Genomic DNA, 21,552 nt, shown 5'->3' on the forward strand with positions numbered 1-21,552 from the left:
GCAGTAGGTGGGGGGCTGAGGGGGCGGGGTCTCCCAGGGCGTGTGGGAGGGGCCTGGGGCGCGGGGCGTCCCGGGCCGGCGGGCAGGGGCTCCCCTCACCGATCTCGCGGCGGCGGCTCGTGCGCTCGGCGCCGCCGTCCAGGACGTGGGTGAGCAGCTCGGACTGGAAGGCGGCCGCCTCGCGCTCCCTGCGCAGGTCTGGGTTCATCGTGATGATGATGGCGGCGGCAGCGGCAGCGGCGGCGGCGGAGGTGCGCGCTGGTGACCGAGCCGGGAGCGACCTGCCGGCCAGGCCCCGCCTCTCAGCCCGCACGTCCAGCGGAGCCGCCGTCACGTGACGCTCGAGTGCCTCCATCCTCCGCTCCCTCCCCCCCGGGGGCGGGGCGGGGACACTGCCTGGAGGAACCAATCAGGGGGAGGCTCTGGCTGGGCGAGACCCGCCCCCACGTGGCCGCTGCTGAGAGGGGCGGAGCTCCGGAACTCGGTCACGTGGGAGCCGGAGGCGGCGGCGATTGGACGCGCTGGGAGGCGGGAGTGGAGGTAAGGGCGCGGGGGAGAGGACCCCTCCTTTAGAGCTGTGCAAGGGGGGAACCTGCTTTCCTGCTCCTGGTCCAGAGAAAATTTACTGATCGGGGGCGGGGCGGGGTTGGGCTGCGTTGCGTTACGTTACGTTACGGTGTTGCAGAGTGAAGTAAAGGTGGATGTGACGTCTCTGGAACAAATGCAACGTCACTAAAATGAGTGTAACGTCACTGGTTCATAGGATCATAGACAATGAGGGTGGGAAGGGACTGCAGGAGGTCACAGCTAGTCCAAGCAGGACCAGCCCCAACTACCTCATCCCAGCTAAGGGTTTGTTTATCCGGGTTTTAAAAGCCTCCAAAGATGGAGGTGCCATCAGCCCTCTGGGGTATCCCATTCCAGTGCTTCTCTACCTTCCTAAGGCATGTATGTGCCACGGTGCCAGATGCTTTCAAAAGTACCTGGCACTGCATTGCTTGCATTTGTATAAATGGTGAAAGTGCTGAGAAAGTGGCGGTGGCACTCTTGAACTAAAATACATTGGAGGTATTTTAGTTAAAAAGCATGCTGCTGCCATTTTCTCAGCAATGATGCACACTTCACCATTTATACAAATGCATGCGATGCAACGCTGGGTGCGTCAGCTCACGTGTCTGCAGACTCGATTAATTGAGTGTGCTTCGACACGCTGGATTTCCGAGGCATTGGTGTAGACAAAGATATGTGTATAGATGCCCGTAATTCTTCCTCATATAATCTAAACTTCCCTTGCTGCAACGTGAGCCCATTGTTCCTTGTTCTGTTATCTGCCACCACTGAGAGCAGTCCAACTCCATCCTTTTTTGATCCCCCTTTCAGGTAGCTGAAGATTGCTATTAAATCCCCTCTTGGTCTTCTCTAGACTAAATAAACCCAGTTCCTTCAACCTGTCCTTATAATGCATGACACTTTATATTAAAAAAATGCAACCAGCTGTGCCAAAGTAGTCCAGAGATACCTGTGTTCTTAGCCCTGTTGGTGTTATGGTTTAACATATGTCTCTCGGGTGCCGGAAACATGATCTACCATCCCTTAGCTTTTTCACAGGGCAGCCTTCACATTGCTGTTGCTGTTGGTCGTTTCCACACCTAAGTGAATATTTGTCTAAGTTAATGTTACCCCACCTGAGTTAAAGCTTTTAGCTGAAATTAGAATGGACGGTAGGGCTGTGAAGTAGAAGGGAGGTTATCAGGACTGGCCAGGAGACACCAAAGGCAAAAGAAAGGCCAGCCTGATTCGTGGGCCATCAAGAGCAAAGACTTTAATTAGTCTTGTAAGTCATTAGACTTATATGTGCCTCTCTTTCAGATTCATAAAACAAAATCAAGCCTTCTTGAACATCTTAATGCATCCAGTGCTTCACTGAAAGTTCTTTCCATACCTGAGTTAATGTTTCTAGCTAGAGTTGAAAGCAATCTGCGAGCTACGTTACTAGGAGCAGCTATGGCTAACAGACAGCAGGATTGCAGAACAAAGGATAGCTTTATTAGTGGAACCATTAAAGATCATTCAAAAGGAGAGAGGGTCATTCACACCTGTAGAATGAAGAGTTTATGACATATGAATAATGACATATGAATTCAATTGATTCTCTCTCTGCTGCCTGAACAGAAAAGCTGCTGCCATTTCCAGGCAGCTGGTTTTAAATTTTGGGTAGAGCAGGAATCAAAGGGGGTGTGCACCAGTGGATCCACCCCTGTACCTCGCTGTCAATTACTTTTACATCTGAGTTAGTTACTGCACTCAAGTTTTTTAGCTGGAGCTAAAAGGCGTCTGCGGGGCTGTGAAATAGAAGAGACGTTACCAGGAATGGCTAACAGACAGCAAAACTGCAGAAGAAAAGATAATTATGGAACATAAAAAGGGTCCAATACTTATGAGAGAAAAAGGGTCATTAGTACTTGAGGAATGGAGAGAGATCAGCAGGAAACAGGGAGGTGATAATGAGCCTTCCAGAAGCCTCAACAGAAGTGCCACTTACCCTCCCAGACAGTAGGTTTTAAAGTTCATGTAGAGCAGGAGTGGAAGGGTGTGGGGTGCAACTGCACCACTGCACCCCCCTGGATCTGTCCTTGCCTTCCAGCCTGTTTGAAGTATTTTGCTGTCTCTGTCTTGATTAAGGTCTTGAGTGGATATGAGGGAAGCAGAGACCTTAATGTGCCCCTTCAGGCCTGAGTTGCCGAGACATGATTTCAACTCATCTTTCTCAAGCTCTCCAGGAATGGCATCGAGATCTTTGCTTCTTCTTCCTCCAGCCCACAATGATGTTGGCTTCTGTTTCCCATTGTCTCAGGCCTGGGCGTCTGAGGCACCTGCTCTCAGGAAGTGCATATGGGCACTGGAACAGCAGAAGGGGATCTTGGACAGAGAAATAAGCTCTAGTTTAGAAGCCATGGGGTGTCTCGCTTTGATCTGTTGTTACAGCGATTCGAATCAGAGCTTGATTTGAGGAATAACTACTCCATAGACTCTGGGCTGTACAGCCCATTGAGTCCTTGTGTTGATTTAGGATGGGCCTCTTGGAGAGAGATCTCTGCAAGTCTTTGTAGAGTTCTTAAATATTGTTATGGAGCCTGATTGCCATAGATATATATTGAAGCAAACCACTTCTCACACCCTATTTTTCTCTGCATACATCCCTTGGAAAGTTGTGATCCAAATAATGATAAGCCTCTCTTCCTGCAGCACTGAGATGGGACAGCCCTGGAAACAAGAGATCTGGATGAAGAGAGACTGTCAATGGCCTTTTATATCTGACACAAGGCTTTTTAGTGGGGAAGCCAGCCAGCAGTACTCCCTGTGACCCAAACATGGCCTGAAAAACACCGAATGAAAATATTCAGAATTTGGCTCATATTGTAAGCTTCATGCTGTGTCACCAGCAAGCCGTGTAGTTAGTGTTGCATTCACATACTTCAGCGGGTCTCCAAGATCTTTTAAGAGAAGCCACAATCTAGAGGCTTGATAACAGCAGTGGGACCCAAAAGCTCATGAGTTCTTTAGCCTTAGCTTTTGTGAGTCCTTGGAGGCCTCCGGCAGCCTCAGTATATCTTCTTCAGCTTTGACATGCGTAGACCTGGAATAAGTATACTTGTATTGTGCGGTTGCTGAGGGGATGCACCGAAGTGTGCAGCACTTTGAAGATACTTATTTATAGTTAGAACTTAGCAAAAATGAATTAAATATGATATGAAAGGCAAGGGTGGACCTTCGTTGTATACATAAGGGGGGCAGTTCTAGGAAAATGTGGGAGTCAATAAAGGGAATCCTGTGAACCTTCAAACACCTGCCTTGAATTTTGTGTGTTTATAGGACTTGCAGCAGCTGTGCAAGATGCTGCCCAATCCTGGCATATATTATTTCCCTTGGGAGATAAATTCTGGACCTGTCCAGGTTGGGGAAACACTGAGGACATTTGGCAGGTGAGTGCTGTTCCCAGACTCCTTCCAGGCCATCTCTTTCTTTCCATAACTTCTTCCTCCCCTCAGCATTTCCTTCATATCCTGGGTGTCTCAGCTCACTTCTGAGGGCTGTTGCAGCTGAGTTTAGCAAATCAATTGTTTTCAGATTGCACTGCTATGACCTGGCCGAGTCTGAAGCCATCCTCACAGCCCAGCGCAACTCAGTCCAGCACCAGGTCCGTGTTTGCACCAAATTTGTGGAACCGTTCCAAGCGCAGCTTGGGTCCCTGTATGTGGCCTTGGGAGACATGGAACAGAGGGATGGTATGTCTTTGTTTGCCTTGTACATGGGTAAGGAACTGTTCATTCGGCACTGGGCAGGTCTGTGAGGGAGGCAACATCTGGGTGAAGGATGACCTGCCCAGGTCTAGAAGTGCTGCCAGCATGAGGGGAGAGGGGAGAAGGGGCACTTGATGTATGCTCCAGTTTAGCCTCTGGCATATTTTATTCATCTTTTCCACCCAAAGCAACTATCCGGTCCCCCTGCACTAGGCAGGAAAAGACAATTGGGGTCCAGTGACACCAGTGAAGTGACTGTCCAGTCTTCTTTTGAAGATTTCCAGGGTAGGTGACTGCACTACTGTACCACTGGAGGGAGTTTATTCCACAGTCTGGACACCCTGACTGTGAAGGAGTTTTTCCTGGAATTGAGCCTGAAGCGGCTTTCCAGGAGTTTGTATTCTTATGACGGAGAAGCGGTCGGGGCTGTGCTACCACAACCAGGAGCAGCTCCCCCATCTGCCTCTGGCACACCAACATCTTACAAGTTGAGGTTGGGGTGTTTCTGGCACTTTGCCCAAAAACGTTGCCAATCTCTGCTGTAGTATAATTTGCTAGGGTGCCCGGAGGATAGGCTTAGCTGTTTTCTGGAGAGAGTCTTGGAAGGGCTATAGGGGTTGCAAAAAGCAACTGGATGGCTTTGTTCCAGGTCATATCAGGGAAAAAATAATCACCGGAGTTCTTAATTACCTTGTACGACACTTGGAAATTTGCATTACATAACTGACTTGCAATACAATACTACTCCTCCTGGCTTCCACCAACCATCTCAAAACACTTTGCAAACAGACTTGCTTTTAATTGTGTGCTGCTATTGCAAATTATCCCCATTCTTGCAGATATGGAGATAGAACAGGCCGAGAAACTGGAGAGTTGTGCCCAACCTGTAAGGGTCAGAACCAACAACTCTGGGTCATGCTCCAGTTGATGCTATATAAAACTGTGTCCTTGGTCATCTCTGCCTTACTTTCCATGGGCTTTCCAACTACAGCTTTCTTCTGCTTTATGTACTTCCTGGAAGTTGCTCCATAACATTTTTCCTGTAGAAAAACTACATTAGTTATTTTCTGTTCACAGGTGAAGGGCCCATGCTGAAGGCTCGAGTCCTGACATGTGTGGAAGGGATGAATCTGTCCATGCTGGAGCAAGCCATACGGGAGCAGAGGAAATATTTCCAAGACAGACAGGGGCAGGTGGAGAGCAATGCCTCTTAGCATCCTGCTATTGCAAACACTTGCTGCTGGGCTGGATCCTAGCTTTAGGCAATACATCTAATCTAGCACCTGCCCTCTAGCCATAAGGTCTTTTGTCATGTAAACATTACAAGCTCCTCATTTGATTTTGAAGTCACTGTCTCTTTCCAATCTGTTGCATGTTCTCAGAGCACCCAAAACTTGGACTCACCTTTAGGGATTTTGTTGCTCAGAAGGTTGCTTTTCCCTATTATATTAAGCAATCTCAGAAGGTTGCTTTTCCCCATTATATTCTCACCTCCAACTTTTTGTGGGTGACTAAAGTGGAGGATAACTGTGGCTTAAGCTGCTTTGCCCCTCAGATCTGCCAGTACGTTTCACGCTGGACTGGAAACACTCTGCTCTTCCAGCCTCGGGCTCACATGACTCTATTACTGTATCACAGCCCTGATTCCCAGAACTCTCACTGTTCTGTTGTTAAGCTGGTCGAGGAATAAGATTGTAGAGAAAGAAAAACTGCCTTTCCATTCAGGAGGCCAAATACATTGTCACCCAAGCTCTGAATTAGAATTTGAGCCCAGGTCTTCAGGACTAAGCGGCTGATGCCCTGAGCCATACGTTGCAAATACAGAGCTAACCTGTATAAAGTCATAGGTGATGATCTATTTTTAGTGCAATAGAAGCATGGCTGGTACATTCAAGATGTACCTGGGGTAGCTCACATACATATAGCAAATTTGTATCAGCAGAAATTTTGGCTGACAAGTATATATCACAGACCCAGGCATACTCGTACACCAGATGCTGCTGTGAGTCCACTGCTCTCAGGATTCAAAGTCAGCTAGATTAAAACTGACTCGGGTGTGCCTGTGTATACTACAAACACCCCTCTGGACTGCAGTGTAGACGCAGCATGAGAGAAGAGTGGCTAGTGTTTGCCTTTGAACAGCAGTCAGAGTTGCACGCATACCCGAGGAAAGAATATGCCCTAATCCATTCCAAAACACAAGTTTGCAATACCCTGGGACAGAGTTTAACCAGTTGTTTGCCTCTGAAGAACTACGGTGAGAGAGAGTGGTATGGGGGAGAAAAGGGGGCTTTTCTTTTTAAAAAACCAAATCTGTTTTGGGGTTTTTTTTGTTATTGTATTTCTTATGTTCTGGACTGAGATTTTCATAAATAGAGATGAAGAAAGCATCCAGCCTGTTCCTGGGATGGATTAAAAAACACTTTTTCATGCTAGGGTGTCTGAATCTGTCCCTGCTGCATCCCCAGCGATGACATGGTAGATCAGGGATGGGCAATTATTTTGGGCGGAGGGCCACTTACTGAGTTTTAGCAAGCCATCGAGGGCCGCATGACAGGCAGATAAATATTAATTTTCTAAAAATTTTAGGGGCCCCGCAGGCTAGATAGAATGGCCTGGTGGGCCACATTTTGCCCACCCCTGTGGTAGATTGTAACCCTGCATGGGTTTTTCTTTTCAAAATAATGGGTCCATAAAAGCTTCTTTCAAGGGGACTGCGCTTTGGAAGAGCTACAGCAGGAGGAGGATATGAGAAATAATCAGGGCCTGTCTAGCTTTAGGGCACCCAGCACAAAACACTTGCTTAACTAAAGCCACCCTTTTTATAAATGACAGAAAAATACTAGTAGGGCGTGGGAGAGAATAGTTGTGATTGCAAGAGAGAGATGTGACAAGAACACCAAGGTCTTAGGTGAGCTAGAAAGCAGAACACACTGCAAAGCCCAATGCAGAAAATTTTGTACTCTCAGTTATTTCTTCAGCTCATCACATCTGAGGTGAATATACACTGGGGGGGGGGAATGTTAGTGACGGGTTTCCCAAGACGGAAGTCAGAAGGATATTGGGGTATGTGGTGTCCCATGATACAAGCTTCCTGACATTGAGTGCATAAGATTTACCTTAAATTTGTAAGGATGACATTCCCTTGCATTTTTCTCCCACGTAGTAATTAAACTCCCACAGCATTGTCCTAGCATGCTCCGAGTTCAGTCTAAGCCCAGAGACAGGCTCTCGGGGTTCCTCCAAAGTCCAGGTGAGGAACGTCCTCAGAACTTTTACTAGTCATTTTCCATAGAGGTTTTCTGGGTAACCTCCTGCTGCTTTTATTTAGGGTAGCAAAGGTTTTGAGCAAATAGGCCAGCAGTGGAACAAAAGGGCTTGTTTTGAGTCACCCTTAATGCGTAGTCTTACCTTCCATGCCAAAAAACTCAGGTGCTGGGTGGGTCGTACCAGTCCATGTAGAGCAGGCCATCCTACAAAGTTAAGGAGCATGTGAGAGGAAGCCAGAACACAGAACAGCAGCTAACACAGGCAGTGAAGATTCGAGAGGCCTGTTTTCAAGGCTTTACATTGGAATTGAGCCTCTTGAGACAGATTCATCAGCATTTTCCGTATCAAAGGCCACTGATTTTCAGACTGACCAATAAAGTTATTCCCCCTCGCCCCATTAGTCTCTTCAAAATGTCAGAGAAAGCAGCGGTACCGAGGCTGGTAAGTTTTAGACGTTAATATGTATTAGTGTTCAGATAGCATCCATAATACCAGGAGCCTGTTGGGCTAGGTGCTGTAGAAACCCAGAACAAAACATCTGGGTTCCAGAGAGCTTGCAATCTGCAGGTCTCAGCTGCTCCTTGCCAGAGAGACCACATTCATATCCTTGAGACTATCATTTGATCTTCCACTTTTTTTTTGTTTTGTACTTTTCAGTTGACCATTTCCCATGATTTTTAAGTCCACAGAGAGATTGATCCGGATTACTGGAACGATGAGCTGCATTGATACCACATCAGAGTCTGTTTCTTCTGCTGTTGCTTGCCTCTTTATGCCGTTCCCTTCCCCTCCATGCCATTAGCTGTACAAATTTCCTTCCTTTATGGGGACAGCACTCAAGGCCCTCTATGCTGCACTGCATGCATATCTCCCCCTTGTGGAGAAATCAAATGGGGAGTGAGAGTCCAGATGAGTTTTGACCCTTAAGGGATTCAGTAGATGGGAGGAAGGGCACATGGCAAGCAGAAGGCCAGTGGATCGGGCTGGGGACAGCTGCTTTCATGCTGCATGCAGTGGCTGAACAGGCAAGCTCCAGGCTGCCCACGAGCACTACCCAAGCAATGTAGCTCCCTCGGTAGCTCCTTGGGCAGGCAGATGAATGCAAATCCATCCCTTTTACAGGCTGCAGGGCCCGCTGTTCGTGCAAAAATTTTTGAAATCAGTAAAGCACAGTGCTGCCTTTACAGCACAGGGAAGTTAAGCAGTGGCGACTGTTTTCTACAGGCATGAGCATGGACTTTAGGAACTTCAGTACAGGGTTAGTGTGGTTGGGAAATGCGTGCACGCAGAGGCGGATTTTGCACCATTAGAAACATTAGAAAAAATAGCCAATACTATTGAACTGGTGAATGGTAAGGAACAATATTGTGTAGGATATGGGAGGCACAGGAGGAGTCTTGGGTAAAAAGCAATTTATGGGCAGCGGGAGGAAAAAGATGGAGATGACATGAGGCAGGATCAGTCGAGGCTTTTGGCATCTAGACCCATTCTCCAGCATATTTATCTTATAAGAACCCATTTTTTGATCAAAGAAGGGAATTTCTATATACCAAGGCTTGCATTCAGAACCCAAACCAGAGCACATAACGAATTGCTGGTATACTGGACAGGCTGCTTGCATTATTTATTTGTATAGCAGCACTGCTCTAAGAAGTGCCGTTAGACTGGGAAGACATCATGGCATGTTGAGGGCTCATGGGTTTGTCAATTGTGGTTAATGTGGGAGACGTGCAAGAAGGGTCGTGTACATGTGAGGCTCTTTGGGGGATATTTTAACAACGGGAAGTTGATCTGCAGGGGTTAGGAGAGGTTTGACGAGGGTATTACAGTGGCAAGCTTTTAAAGGCAATACCTTTGCTTATCTAACATTATGGTAGAGGTACAGAAGCCAGGACGTCCTCCTCTTTAGAATGCAATGCCCAAGAAAAATGGCAAAGGGGAACCCCTACTAATGCATCGAGGGCACGTTGCAGATCCAAGGCAGCAAGCAGATACATGGACATGTTCCAGGAGGTCTTCCAGAAGGTGGAAAAGATTGGGGAAGGAACCTATGGCGTGGTCTACAAAGCCAGGAACAAGCAGACGGGGCAGCTGGTGGCTCTGAAGAAAATCCGTCTCGATTCGTGAGTGTCTGAAATCCACTAAGCGGAGACCCAGGCCACGAATTCTGAGCTGGAAGCCAAAAGATTGGGTCACCCTGTGGTAGGGCTGGGAGTGGTTTTCAAAATGCAGCTCCTGCTGTAACGGGGTTATGCAGAGCACCTCACAGCGTGAAGAAACCACGAGAGTGCCCTGCTGAGATTGTCTGTGGCAGGTTTGGACACACAAAGGGGGGGAAATCTCAATCAGTGAGAAAGCGGCAGCTCAGTCATACTTGAAAGCAATTATCCTAGTCAAGCATAAATCAAAATTTAGAGCTAGGATCCAGCCAATGTCATGTATGGTGCGTTATTGGCAAAGATTGAAATCCTGGTTACAGCTCCCCGGGGTCATCAGTCCAGCACGACTGGTCAGTACTGCTGACTGAAAGTCTTAGCAACAAGAAATGTACTTTAGCCTGAGAGCAACCAACCAACCTCAGATAGCCACAGAAACTGCAGGGTTTTACGCTCCTTGTTGCAAGATCCTGTCTCCTCAGCCCCCCTCAGCAGGGCTTTTGCAACCCCAGTCTCGCTGGTGTGGATACACGTACACTACGTGCAAACCCTGTTGACACGCAGCTGAGTTGACCCTGTCCATGCCAGTGGGACTAACAGGCTCCCTTTAATTGATCTAAATAAAGGCCTGGCTTTCAAGAGAGCTCCTCACCGAGCAAATCCCATTAGTCATTTATGGCTGTTTTTGGAAACCTGGTCCCAGCTGGGTGTCTCGCTCATCTTCATCTGGTCTGACCCTCTGAGTCTGAGTCAGGTAGATACAGGCTAATGGAGCTCCTAAGTCAAAGCACCTTATGGTTTATATAGTAAGTGTCCTCCAAAAAAGAAAGGCTAGAATGGAAGACATCTGGGAGTTACATCCATCGGCGTCTCGCCAGTAATATACCTGGAGAACTATGGGGTTGCAGTGAGTGTACCATGACACAGAGCCTGTCTTCCCCACAGGGAGACCGAAGGTGTTCCCAGTACAGCAATCAGAGAAATCTCACTGCTCAAGGAACTTAAGCATCCAAACATAGTCAGGTAAGTGTGTTGCACTTAAAAATGGGTTTTTAAAGCTAGGGCTCTAAGAATTGACAGAGTTGATGAATAGCAGAAAGGCTTGCTTTAATAACTGCCAACAAGCTACAAAACTAAATGACAGAAAAAGACTCTTTCCCAGTATAAAATGAAGTATTAGTCCTTGTATGATCTGAGCTGCAAAGAGGTCTTTATCCAAGGCAGGCAGGAAGCAGTTCTTGTACAGCCTCACAGCCTGGATCCTTTGCTTATCGTCTGGGTGGCAGGATGGCTTCTTGGTCTTCCCTGGACTGCACACACCTTGCTGCATGTGTAGGGGGTACACGGGGGTGCACATGCACCCCCTGAGAGTACTGGTGCACCCCATGACTGGCCGCAAGGCAATGGGTTGGTGGGCTGGCGGGAACACCGGTGCCCCCCTGCAAGCAGTGGTCACTGCGCTTCCAGAAGCGGTCGTTCCCCCGCCCCGATCAGCAAGATCAGCTGTAGGGCCCCCCCGGGTCATCGAGACTGGCCATGGGGGACCCCCTCTTGCCTCCCGGTTGCTGGCTGGTTGCTGGGGGGAACATGCTCCCCCCCCCAACTAGGGCAGCACCAGTTGCCCATGCCTTGTTGGCAGTTCTGTCTTGCTTTATACTGTTTAATTGTATAGCTTCAAAGCATTTTTCCTTGATAGTTGGCTGATTAGAGTCTGAACAAACAGGAAGGAAAAGGGTGACCATCATATTACAACTGCTAAATTGCCTGGCTCCTGTTTTGGATTTGCCTAGGTGTGAAGACTTGTCCGTCTCTGCAGCTACTGCAATTATAGGTTAGTTACAGATGATGGGTCTCGAGTAGTCAAACAGGATGCTTAGAGGCATTACCAGACCTGTTTTGGGGTATTTGTTTATCAGTGGGGCAAATTTGCAGTAGCTGTTACTGGTGATGGCCTGTTTACCAAACTCCAGACATTATATGGTTGAGACATTTGTAACATCTTAGACATTGGATGCCTGTTTTGAGAAACATGAGCAAGGTGCATTTGTCATGTACAGGGCATCTTTCCTGTACCTTTTACAGGTTTCTCTTGAGATGCATATTTAGTCTTTTGTCAATTGAACTAGCAACTGAAGAAGACATGCATATGTAGTTTCCTTGCCTTCTCTAGCTCAGCCTTTTCTTTGGCTTTTTTAGCTAGATGCATGTGATGAGTGTGTCAGGTCACTGCCAACAACTTTAACCATCACTTTTATTATTTCATGGCATGGGTCTGCTATTGGGTACTGCAAGCACTCCACTGCCTTGACACCTAATGGGTTGCAAGCCATTAGTGAAGTTTGATTTTCTTGTAGCAGTCTTGTTACCACAACCCAGTCTTGCCCCAGCCACTGTCCTGCATTTTTGTGCAAGAGACACTGTCCAGTCTTTGACAGGTTTCATATACTGGAAGAGAAGCACTGTGGGGGTCTGCTTATGGAATTGTGTTACTTGGGCAAAATGGCAATGAGATTTCTCTACTACTGATTTCATTCAGTTTTGTCAAGCAGGACACTGGAAGAGGTAAATAGATGACCTCCACCTCCTGTATGTCAAGTAAAAAGGTTTGGCTATTAAAAGGCAAGTGCCAAGACATGTTCCCATCACTTACAACAATTATTTTCTATTCACAGTCTACCTATACAATGCATGTAATTATTTTTCAAGTGATAAAAGCACTTATCAAAGGCCGTGGGGGTTACAGGATCATAGAAATGTAGGGCTGGAAAGGACCGCAGGAGGTCACCTACTCCAACCCCCTACTTCAGGCAGAATCATCCTAGCTAAATAGTTGTCCAGCCTCCACTCAGTATCTTCCAATAATGAAGAATCTCTCTTGGGAATCTGGTCCAGCGCTTAATCCCCCTCAGAGTCAGAAAGTTCTTCCAGTCATCCATTGTATAAAACCTCGTCGCAATGTGAGACCATTACCTCTTGTTCTGTAGGAACATTCCCATGATATAAGGCAGTGGAAAAGCTTGCAGCTGTTTTTGTAGCTGGGGGGGTTTCCCGGAGGGGCAAGATTAGAGCTCTGTTGGCTTAATGGGTTTTTTCTTTTTCCTTCTGCAGTTTTTTCCCCCTCTATTCAGAATTGTAATACACGTTTCCATCCTGCCTGGGAATTTCCTTGAGTTTTTTTGTCCTTCTGTTAACATAAGTCTCCTTGCTGAGATCATGGAGAAAAAAAACTGCACCTCAGACAGCGTGGCTGGGAACTACCATTTCAGGACCTGTGGCATACATATGCTTCCAGGTAACTGTAATCAGGGGTAGCAATCACAAGTAAACACAACACCCTGTTTGTCGATGGACGGCACCAGGCTCCCAACCCACAGGGCACTGGGAACTTGCCAAAATTACCCTGAACTGCCTGGCCACAGTCCTGTTTTTCTGACCTAGACTCATTTATCACTTAGAGGCTTTTCTCAGACAGTTTCTCTCCCCCACCGCTTGAAATCCAAGCACTAGTTGCTGCTCTGAGATTGACCTGCTTGGACTGCAGCAGCGCGGTGCTTCTTGGTAATGCCCCTTCCTGCTGGCTTTGTTTTTACCTTCATCAGCCTTTTCCTATCCTTTTCAGCACTGTCCGTGCACCTGGCAGGGATGGGTTTCAGACCTTTCCTATCCCTGCCCTCCAGTCTTGCCAGCGACTGCAGGCCAGCTCCTTAGTTGCTGCTTACCTGGCAGGGGAAACACCATGTATCTGGGTCCAAGAAGGCAGTTTTTCTTAAGCTTCCCGGGGATAACTGTTCTTCTGGCATGGTTTAGTACCCGCCAAGGTGTTGGGACTTAATGCCCCTTTTATGGAAATGGGAGGCTTCTTGTTAGCTTGTTCCTGTGGCCATATGGCTGAGGGCAGGCAAAACTTGGGGTCATCTAAACCCCGAGCCTCTGGGCTTGAGCCTGTACATAGGATGGCCACCAAAAGATTTTGGAAATATCTGAAGCCCTTGGTGGGAGTGGAGGATGTTTGCCAGTTGTAGGGCCACTTATGGTTCTGAACCGACTCATGGATTTGGACTTGATTTGGCTGATTTGACTTGGAACACAAAAAGTTTCTTTAAAAAAAAAAAAAAGGGAAAAAAAAGCTCCTCAGCTGCTGCTCTGTCCCTGAAGCTAGACCTGTTTTCACCTCTTTTGGAACTGGCCCTCTGGTCTCATTTACAAACCAGTTGCTGTTGCTGGAACGTGGAAGGGTTAGAGAGCTGCCAGGGAGATGCTGGGAAAACCAGCACAATTGTATTATGGTCAGTCGCTGAAGAGAAGAAGCTGAAAGAGAAATGATATAGATGATTTCCAATGGCCTTTTCTACAGCAGATGACTTCAGTTTATCTCCAGTGGCTTAGATGTGGACCATTACTGTTCCATACTTACTATTGCTGCTATTTAGACACACCCATGCCTGCTGGTCTGCATTGGGAGGTGAAAGAATGCAGGTGCCCATGCAGTATGTTGAGTCAGCCAAAGACAATCGTGACCTGCCTGCCTGGAAAAGGATCTACTTATAAAAGAAAGATTTCATCCCCTTCTCTCTCTAGGAGTGTCACCAGAGTCAGTGTGAGAAGCAGGACGTAAGCTCTGCTCTTCTGGCAATAGCTGTGTTTCATTTCTAGGCTTCTGGATGTAGTGCACAGTCAGAAGAAGCTGTATCTGGTCTTTGAGTACCTGAATCAGGACTTGAAGAAGTACATGGACTCGTCCTGGACAGGAGAGCTCCCGCTGAGTTTGGTCAAGGTATGATGTTCCATGAAGCCGGAGTGCTTCCTGGGCAAAATGCCTGTGGGCAGCATTGAGACTTGCTGCCTTCTACCAGCGGGAATCAGAACTGCTCAGCTATTTGTTGGATCTTGTTAGAGACTTTCCTTAAGCTCCCAGCTCCAATGCAGAAGTCACTCAGAGCTGCAGTGTCTTAACTTGGCAGGTCAGACCCAGGGTGACTAAACCTGGTGCATCTTGTGGGGGAGTAGGGAGGAGAGAAAACCCTCTAGGCATTACCTTTCAGTATATTAATTTTCCCAGCCACTTCTAGTGCTCTCAGCTTGCTTGACCACAAACCGAAGGTGGAAATGTATTCAGAAGAGCTGCTAATAGTTAGTATGCTGAGCATTGAAATATTGGTTGTGCCTCTGGTATCACCACTGAAATTTGATTCCCTACTCCCCGTGTAACAAGTCTGACTGGAGTTGGACTGACAGAGGTTGCATTGCTATAATGCAGTGTTTTCCAAAGAGGCGCTGCCCACATGCTTAGAGGACTCCCCTGTTTTAAGGATGCTAATTTAAGACACCCAAATCTTCCACAATGTCCAACTGCATCCGTGTCGAATCTCCCCTCTGTAGAGCTACCTGTTCCAACTGCTGCAGGGTGTGAACTTTTGTCACTCGCACCGAGTCATTCACAGAGACCTGAAGCCTCAGAACCTGCTTATCAATGAAGTTGGAGCCATCAAGCTGGCAGATTTTGGTCTGGCGAGAGCCTTCGGAGTTCCTTTGCGCACTTACACGCATGAGGTAATGTTAGGGTCCCGTCCCATCAACGGTGCCTCATTTCAGTATCTCTAGCTGTCTTCTTAGCTAATTTGTTTTGTTTAAATTCTTCAATTTTGTAGAAATTCATAGATTATCCTCCAACGTGCCTATCAGTAATTACAGAGTCCAGAGGAGAGCCACACGCATGATCAGAGGTCAGGAAAACAGATCTTACAATGACAGGCTGAGAGCCATGGGACTCTTTAGCCTGGAAAAGCTTAGGCTCGGGGGTGATCTGATGGCCACCTATAAGGTTATCAGGGGTGACCACCAGGATCTGGGGGAAGGTTTGTTCACCAGAGCACCCCAAGGGATAACGCGGTCGAACGGTCACAAACTCCTGCAAGACCGTTTCAGGCTGGACATAAGGAAGACTTTCTTTACTGTTGAAGCCCCCAAGGTCTGGAATAGCCTTCCATCAGAGGTGGTTCAAGTACCTACTTTGAACACCTTCAAGAGTAAATTGGATGCTTATCTTGCTGGGATCCTATGACCCCAGCTGACTTCCTGCCCTTTGGGCAGGGGGCTGGACTCGATGATCTCCCGAGGTCCCTTCCAGCCCTAATGTCTATGAAATCTATGAAACCTATGAAACCTTTGTGTTGGGCATTTAAATGCCATGCTCTGATTGCACAGTTCATGTGTCTGCTGACCCTTTACATGGATGGAGAGGATGTGGATTAATGCTGGAACTGCCCATGCCAAATGCAGGGAACCTTGCTTGCCTGACAATGAAAATTGGTTTCCTGCAGGTAGTGACCTTGTGGTACCGGGCCCCAGAGATCTTGTTGGGATGTAAATACTATTCAACTGCGGTGGACATCTGGAGCATTGGCTGTATCTTTGCAGAAATGGTACAGTGCGTTTAACTCCTAATGGTCCAGTTTATACCTTTATCACTGTCCTGGGTAAGACAGAACACACTCTGTTCACAAGAAAGGCAACCAGGAGGGCAGCAGTGTCTACACATGCAGCCTGTGGTGTGGGGCCAGTACAGGACTGAGGTAGGGTGACTACCTGTCCCTAATTGGGCAGAACAGTCCTGCAATGGGAACCTCACCTCACAATCCCAGGCTGCATGACTCTGGGACAGCATTTGTCCCAAATTTGCAGCCTCATGCAGGGATCCACAGGAAATGATGGGCTCCCCCTTTCAGGCTGGCTGCTGGGAGTGGGACACAGGAAACACCACAAGCATGTGTGCCTGCACACATGCACATGGCTGGGAATACAGCTGGGAAGCATGGAGAGCAGCTCCCTGCAGGTAAGTCTGTGGCAGGGGGGGAGGAGAGGGTACAGCTCGAGGCCCCCACAGTGAGAGAGGGAGTGAGGCAGGGGCTGGGCATGCTGCCCAGCCAGGGCGGTACATGGGGCTGGGGCAGGGAACAGGATGGAGATCTTCAAGGGGGTGGGGGCCATGGGGGGCACATGCCATTCCAGATCTGTGCATGGGGCAGGGGCAGATGCCTGCCCTGCTGCCCTCCCCCCAGGAGCCCTCTGCTGGCTGTGCTGCCATGGCAAGGTGCCCCCTGCCCACCCAACAGCATCAAGGGCAGTGGAGTGGATCTGTGCCCCCTGCTGCTGGGTGGACAGGATGTGCACAGCCAGCATTGGGCTCCCAAGGGAAAGGCAGCAGGGCAGATAGCCCTGAGCCCGCAACGGGCAGGCTGCATCTGGTCCGGCACTGCTGGGGGGAGGCAGGCATGCATCCTGCCTTCCCCTTTTGAAAAGGTGGTCACCCTAGACTGAGGTACCACTTCAAACCCCATGTGAGCTCTGTGTTTGCCTTCTGAGCAATGGTGGACCTGCTCCTAGCAGCTGGCTGCAGCAGGATGACTGCATTACAGAGATGCAGTTCCCCTGTACCCATGGTCTTCACACCATAGCCTGCAGAGAGCTGGAGCTTCACTCACATGGGGTTAGCTCTTCCTGCTTCCATAGATACCGAGATTCTTCATAGCAAGGCCTGAAACAGGGAATAAGATGCTGCTACCACTAGAAGGTGCTGTTGTGTAAGAGAAGCTGGAGATGTTGTCAGGGAACAGAGCTGTCCATGGAAGGCAGCTGCCTTGCAGGAGTGCTGGGGACAGAATGGGATCGGGAAGAGTGTCTGTGTGCACATGTGGGTGGAAAAGAAGAACAAGTGGAGGAGAAATGGAAAGGGGAAAGGCAGGCATAGCGTTCTTTCACTCTCCCAAACTTACTGCACTGCTTTCAGGATCACAACATCCTTCCTGAGTTGTGAGCCCTTGCAGCAGGGGTATTACGAGCATCCCATCACAGCTGAATACTGTTCTGATCAGGAAGCTGCTTAAAGGCAGCCGCGTAGGTATGAAGGAGCAATGTGTGTTGTTCCCAGGTCACTAGAAAAGCCTTGTTTCCGGGGGACTCCGAAATCGACCAGCTTTTCCGGATTTTCCGCATCCTGGGCACGCCCACCGAGGCCGCGTGGCCAGGGGTAACCCAGCTTCCTGACTATAAAAGGGACTTTCCCATATGGACCAGGAGAGAGATGAAGGAAATCGTTCCCAATCTGGACCGGGATGGAAGAGACCTGTTGGCAGTGAGTGGAAGGGTAAAGGGGTGGAGCAGGTACTGATGTCAAACCTTTTAGGTATGGCAGAAAAGAGAGAGCATTTCAGGCTGAAGTTACACATATGCAGATTGCGTTTGGGGGTTCCCCCTGCCCCAAGTCTGCTGCTATATGTTTAATCTCTTGGCCACAAAAGATGCAGTTTGGGAAAAGGGATTAATTCTACTAGTCTGCATACACAAGTCACTGAGTGAAGGGCTATGGTCTGCATTATGCAGGTGGTCCAAATAATGCTCATAAAGGTCTCTTAATCCTAATCTATAAATCTCTTCTATTAAAATTCTTTTACTGCCCATCTCCATGCACCTAAACCAAACGGCTCAGAACTGTTAGAATAGCAGTGGGTTTTATCCTATATTATCCCTGTTATTAAGGTCACTATAGCTCATGCACTGGAAAATGCACCTGTGTTTTTTACCAGCAGGTAAAGTAACTGTATAGAAGCTTGTTCTTATCTTCAGCATCAGAGCTATTGACTTAGGTTGCCAAGTGTTACATTGCAATGTGTTGCAGGAAGGCTGCATTTATCTCAACCTATGGTCACAAGATTTTCCCCCTTGGGCAGCATACAGTAAGAGAATCCTACACCTCTAAAATTACCATCACTTAGTGGAACCTGCTAGGTGACCAAGTGGGTAAACCAGTTGGTGTTCCTTTGTCAGGTATTTTTGGATGGAAGGTCATGGGGCTACATAGTGGGCAGGGATGTATAAAGTACTGATCAGTGGTCCCATATAGTAGAACAGTAGCAATATGGCCTACATGTGTTTATCTGGAGCAGGTTCTTCCTCTGCATGTGCTCAAGCCATACTAAAAGGAACACAGGGTGCCTGGTCTAATTAAACTCAGATAGGCGGAGGCTATAGCTCTGGTCCATAGCGGGCTTTCTAATGTATCTATTTTTTTCAAATGCTTGGGAAAGTGTGTTTGATGGTTGGGAATTCTATAGAGGAACAACTTATTTAGGTTGTATTCCACACTGCCACTAAATTATCCTAGCCTAATCACTTACAGATTGAGGAAAGAGAAGGTAAAATGGGATATCAGTATATCTGACTTAACTGGAATTTTACCCCATTTGATTAAGCCTATGAAGGCCTCTGGGGTCATCAGGTAAAAGGCACTGTAAAAGGCTACCTACCCCCTTTTGAGGCTAGAGGAGAATGCCACAGGCTTGCAGTACTCAAGAGCTTTTGCATTTAGTATAAGGATGTTAATAATCTTGTGATAATGTTAAACATTTTTTTAACTATCCTCTTGGTTTTCTTTTATAGCAATTGCTCCTTTATGACCCCAGCAGGCGCATTTCAGCCAAAGCAGCCCTGAATCACCAGTACTTCTTTCAGCAAAGCCCTCACAACATCAAAGACCAGAGTGGGCTGCAGAGACACTACAGATAGATTTATAGGTGTGTAGAAGGCATTGCATCCTAACACAGAGCTCTTAGTGTCAGCACATTTGGCCTCTTTGGTGACTTAGCAGGGGAAGTGCCTAAATTTAAAATGCCTGTGTTTTATAAAAAAACAAAGGCGGGGGGTAGTTCTCGTTTTCGGATGCTCTCAGCCTGTTGCAGAGCAATGTTGGTCTAAGTTATGTTAGTTTGTCTTTATGAGGTAGTTACTCGTGATGGGGATCGATCTGATGGCACCATCCTTGGGAAAACAGGAGACTCACAATAGAGACTAGCTTATATGCTTATATGCCTTGGCCAGCAGTGCCCAGTGCAGTGTAGATTTTCTTTCCAGCACCTGTTTACTGCCCACTTACTACTGTGGTTCAGATGTTGCAAAGAGATTTGTTGGCTTAGTTTCCAAACATCAGGAAGTCTTTGACCTCGGTTCAGGGCAAGTGGTCCATGCACACCACCATTAATAAGGATGGGCTTCATTAGCATTGATGAGTCGCTGTGTTTAAATTGTTAGGAGTTTTAATTCCTTGTTAAAATAGTCTAGAATGACCTTCCACTTGCTAAAAGGGGTAGTCAAAAGCATTTGAAGAGTAGGAAAAGTCAAGTAATGCAGTTTTGGAGAATCCTCATTTTCCTCTTGCTGTTGCAAGATGTTCCATATGAAATACCACTGTTTGGCTTTGAAAAGTTCTCACCATTCTCCTTTCAGAAGAGATTTATTGCTAACTTTGGATGCAGAATTCCTTTCTGCATTCGAAAAAATAAAAACTTGGGATTGTTCAGAAATTTTATTGAATGTTTCATTGACTCCTCAGTTGGGTTAGTTGCTCACATGGGCCAGGGGAAAAGAAGCCAAAGTCGGTCAGGTCCTGTATATACTGTCACCTTCTCCAGTCACTGTTCTTTCCCCTCCCCAACCCCTTTGTGTTGGTAACTGCTGCAGTGTCATCCATATTGTGTTGTACAATGACAGGAAGATCCTTCTGCAGGACCAGCAGTTCAGCTGCATGAAGGAACTAGGTTTCCTTGCAATGAAAACTAGTACAAGCCAATGAAGACTGAAATCTGATTTACTGAGACACACTGGATTCAAATGATTTCTTTGCTCTTTCCCCTTTTGAAGGGGACCAGAGAGGCTCCGATGACCAAATTCAACAGCAAAAGTTTTTCTGTAATTTCCACCTATTGCAACATTTTTCTGACTTACAACAGAAGCCTGGACTGCAGCGATACACCAGGAGGAGCTATTAGCCATCTTTCTCCAGTGAAAAACAACACTGAACAACTGACCTTTTCCACATAGCCACCCATAATTCTTGTAGTTACAGTAGGGACTTAAAAGCCAGTGGGGATGCCTAAGCCCTCTCATTTCCAAAATTAGATTTTTAAAAAAGCATTATTGTTAGAGAACGTCAAGGAAGCAGCTGCCAATGTTTCAGGATTAATACATTTCAGTCTATTCTTTGTTAACAAGAGGGTGATGGCCAAGTACTTCCTGCAGCTCAGCTTCTGTTACATATTTGGGATATTGCTATATTTCAAGTGACAGCTACCAGCTTTTTGAGGCACAATGCTCAGTAAATAGGGATGAATTGTAGCAAAAGGATTCTTTGTAACCAGGACATCAAGTTTTGAGCTCTGTTTGTTTGGACAGTGCTCTGTCTGCTTTCTGTGGACATTTGAACAATCACATTTTCCTGGTAAAAAAATGTTTCTATGAACATTTTAAAGATGTCCACAGTCATGCAGTCCAGAAGCAGAAGCAATATCACAGAGTTATCTGGCCAGTCATAATCAAGCAATGCAGCTTGACAGTCAAACACTTTCAAGTAGTCCCCCTGATAGGCAGGGTGATTGGCAGGTTACTCTGAATGGGGAACCTGAGAAGCTGCTGTCATACCCACAGGTTTCAGGATCTGAAGAAAAGAATCTGAATTTGCAAAATTAGCCATTCGTTCTTGGGGCAGTTTACACATGGTTTCCAAGTCTTTAGCTGCAGGGAGCTTGTGACCCCACAGAAACATCTGAAGTGCTAGCGTGAGGCTGCTGCTTCTACTCTGGTTCCACAAACTGTCCGCTGCTGATTGGGAACGCCTGGGGTCAGGAGAGGCCTGCTACTAATGAGCTTCAAACCTAACCCTGGCATAGGGGACTGAAGACAGCATCAGTCAGCTTCAGCACACTGCCTCTTTGTGACCAAACTTAAGTCAAGTCCCGTGACTTCCATCCCTAAACCCCAACTATACACAGCAATTA

The 21,552-nt window shown here is 47.3% G+C and overlaps 3 protein-coding genes across 7 annotated transcripts in view; 2 read left to right on the forward strand and 1 right to left on the reverse strand.

The window, feature by feature from the left end:
* Positions 1-299, reverse strand: part of ACOX1 (acyl-CoA oxidase 1) — a 35,774-nt gene extending 35,475 nt beyond the window's left edge. For both annotated transcript variants that reach the window (XM_019542607.1, XM_019542606.1), the window contains exon 1: positions 100-299. In XM_019542607.1, the coding sequence (XP_019398152.1) occupies positions 100-208 (109 nt within the window). In that variant the 5' untranslated portion in view covers positions 209-299. The remainder of the gene's footprint in view (positions 1-99) is intronic.
* Positions 300-430: 131 nt separating this feature from the next.
* On the forward strand, positions 431-5,587 carry TEN1 (TEN1, CST complex subunit). 2 transcript variants are annotated; one of them, XM_019542616.1, is made up of 4 exons: positions 431-540; positions 3,874-3,983; positions 4,129-4,286; positions 5,379-5,587. In XM_019542616.1, exons 2-4 carry the CDS (start codon positions 3,895-3,897, stop codon positions 5,513-5,515), a joined length of 384 nt encoding a protein of 127 aa, XP_019398161.1. In that variant the 5' UTR covers positions 431-540; positions 3,874-3,894; the 3' UTR covers positions 5,516-5,587. The 2 variants fall into 2 exon arrangements, with proteins under 2 accessions (XP_019398161.1, XP_019398162.1); XM_019542617.1 differs by lacking the exon at positions 431-540 and adding an exon at positions 831-852.
* Positions 4,199-20,087, forward strand: CDK3 (cyclin dependent kinase 3). Of its 3 annotated transcripts, none has more exons than XM_019542614.1 (8): positions 4,199-4,286; positions 9,545-9,694; positions 10,673-10,750; positions 14,381-14,501; positions 15,107-15,277; positions 16,048-16,149; positions 17,655-17,858; positions 19,163-20,087. In XM_019542614.1, the coding sequence occupies exons 2-8, from the start codon at positions 9,567-9,569 to the stop codon at positions 19,286-19,288; spliced, it is 930 nt and encodes a 309-aa protein (XP_019398159.1). In that variant the 5' UTR covers positions 4,199-4,286; positions 9,545-9,566; the 3' UTR covers positions 19,289-20,087. The 3 variants fall into 3 exon arrangements, with proteins under 3 accessions (XP_019398159.1, XP_019398158.1, XP_019398160.1); XM_019542613.1 differs by lacking the exon at positions 4,199-4,286 and adding an exon at positions 8,493-8,634; XM_019542615.1 differs by lacking the exon at positions 4,199-4,286 and adding an exon at positions 8,496-8,596.
* Positions 20,088-21,552: the final 1,465 nt, after the last annotated feature.

Source organism: Crocodylus porosus, unplaced genomic scaffold (assembly GCF_001723895.1).
Source record: "Crocodylus porosus isolate Cpor-Errol unplaced genomic scaffold, CroPor_comp1, whole genome shotgun sequence".
NCBI classification, from domain to species: Eukaryota; Metazoa; Chordata; order Crocodylia; family Crocodylidae; genus Crocodylus; species Crocodylus porosus.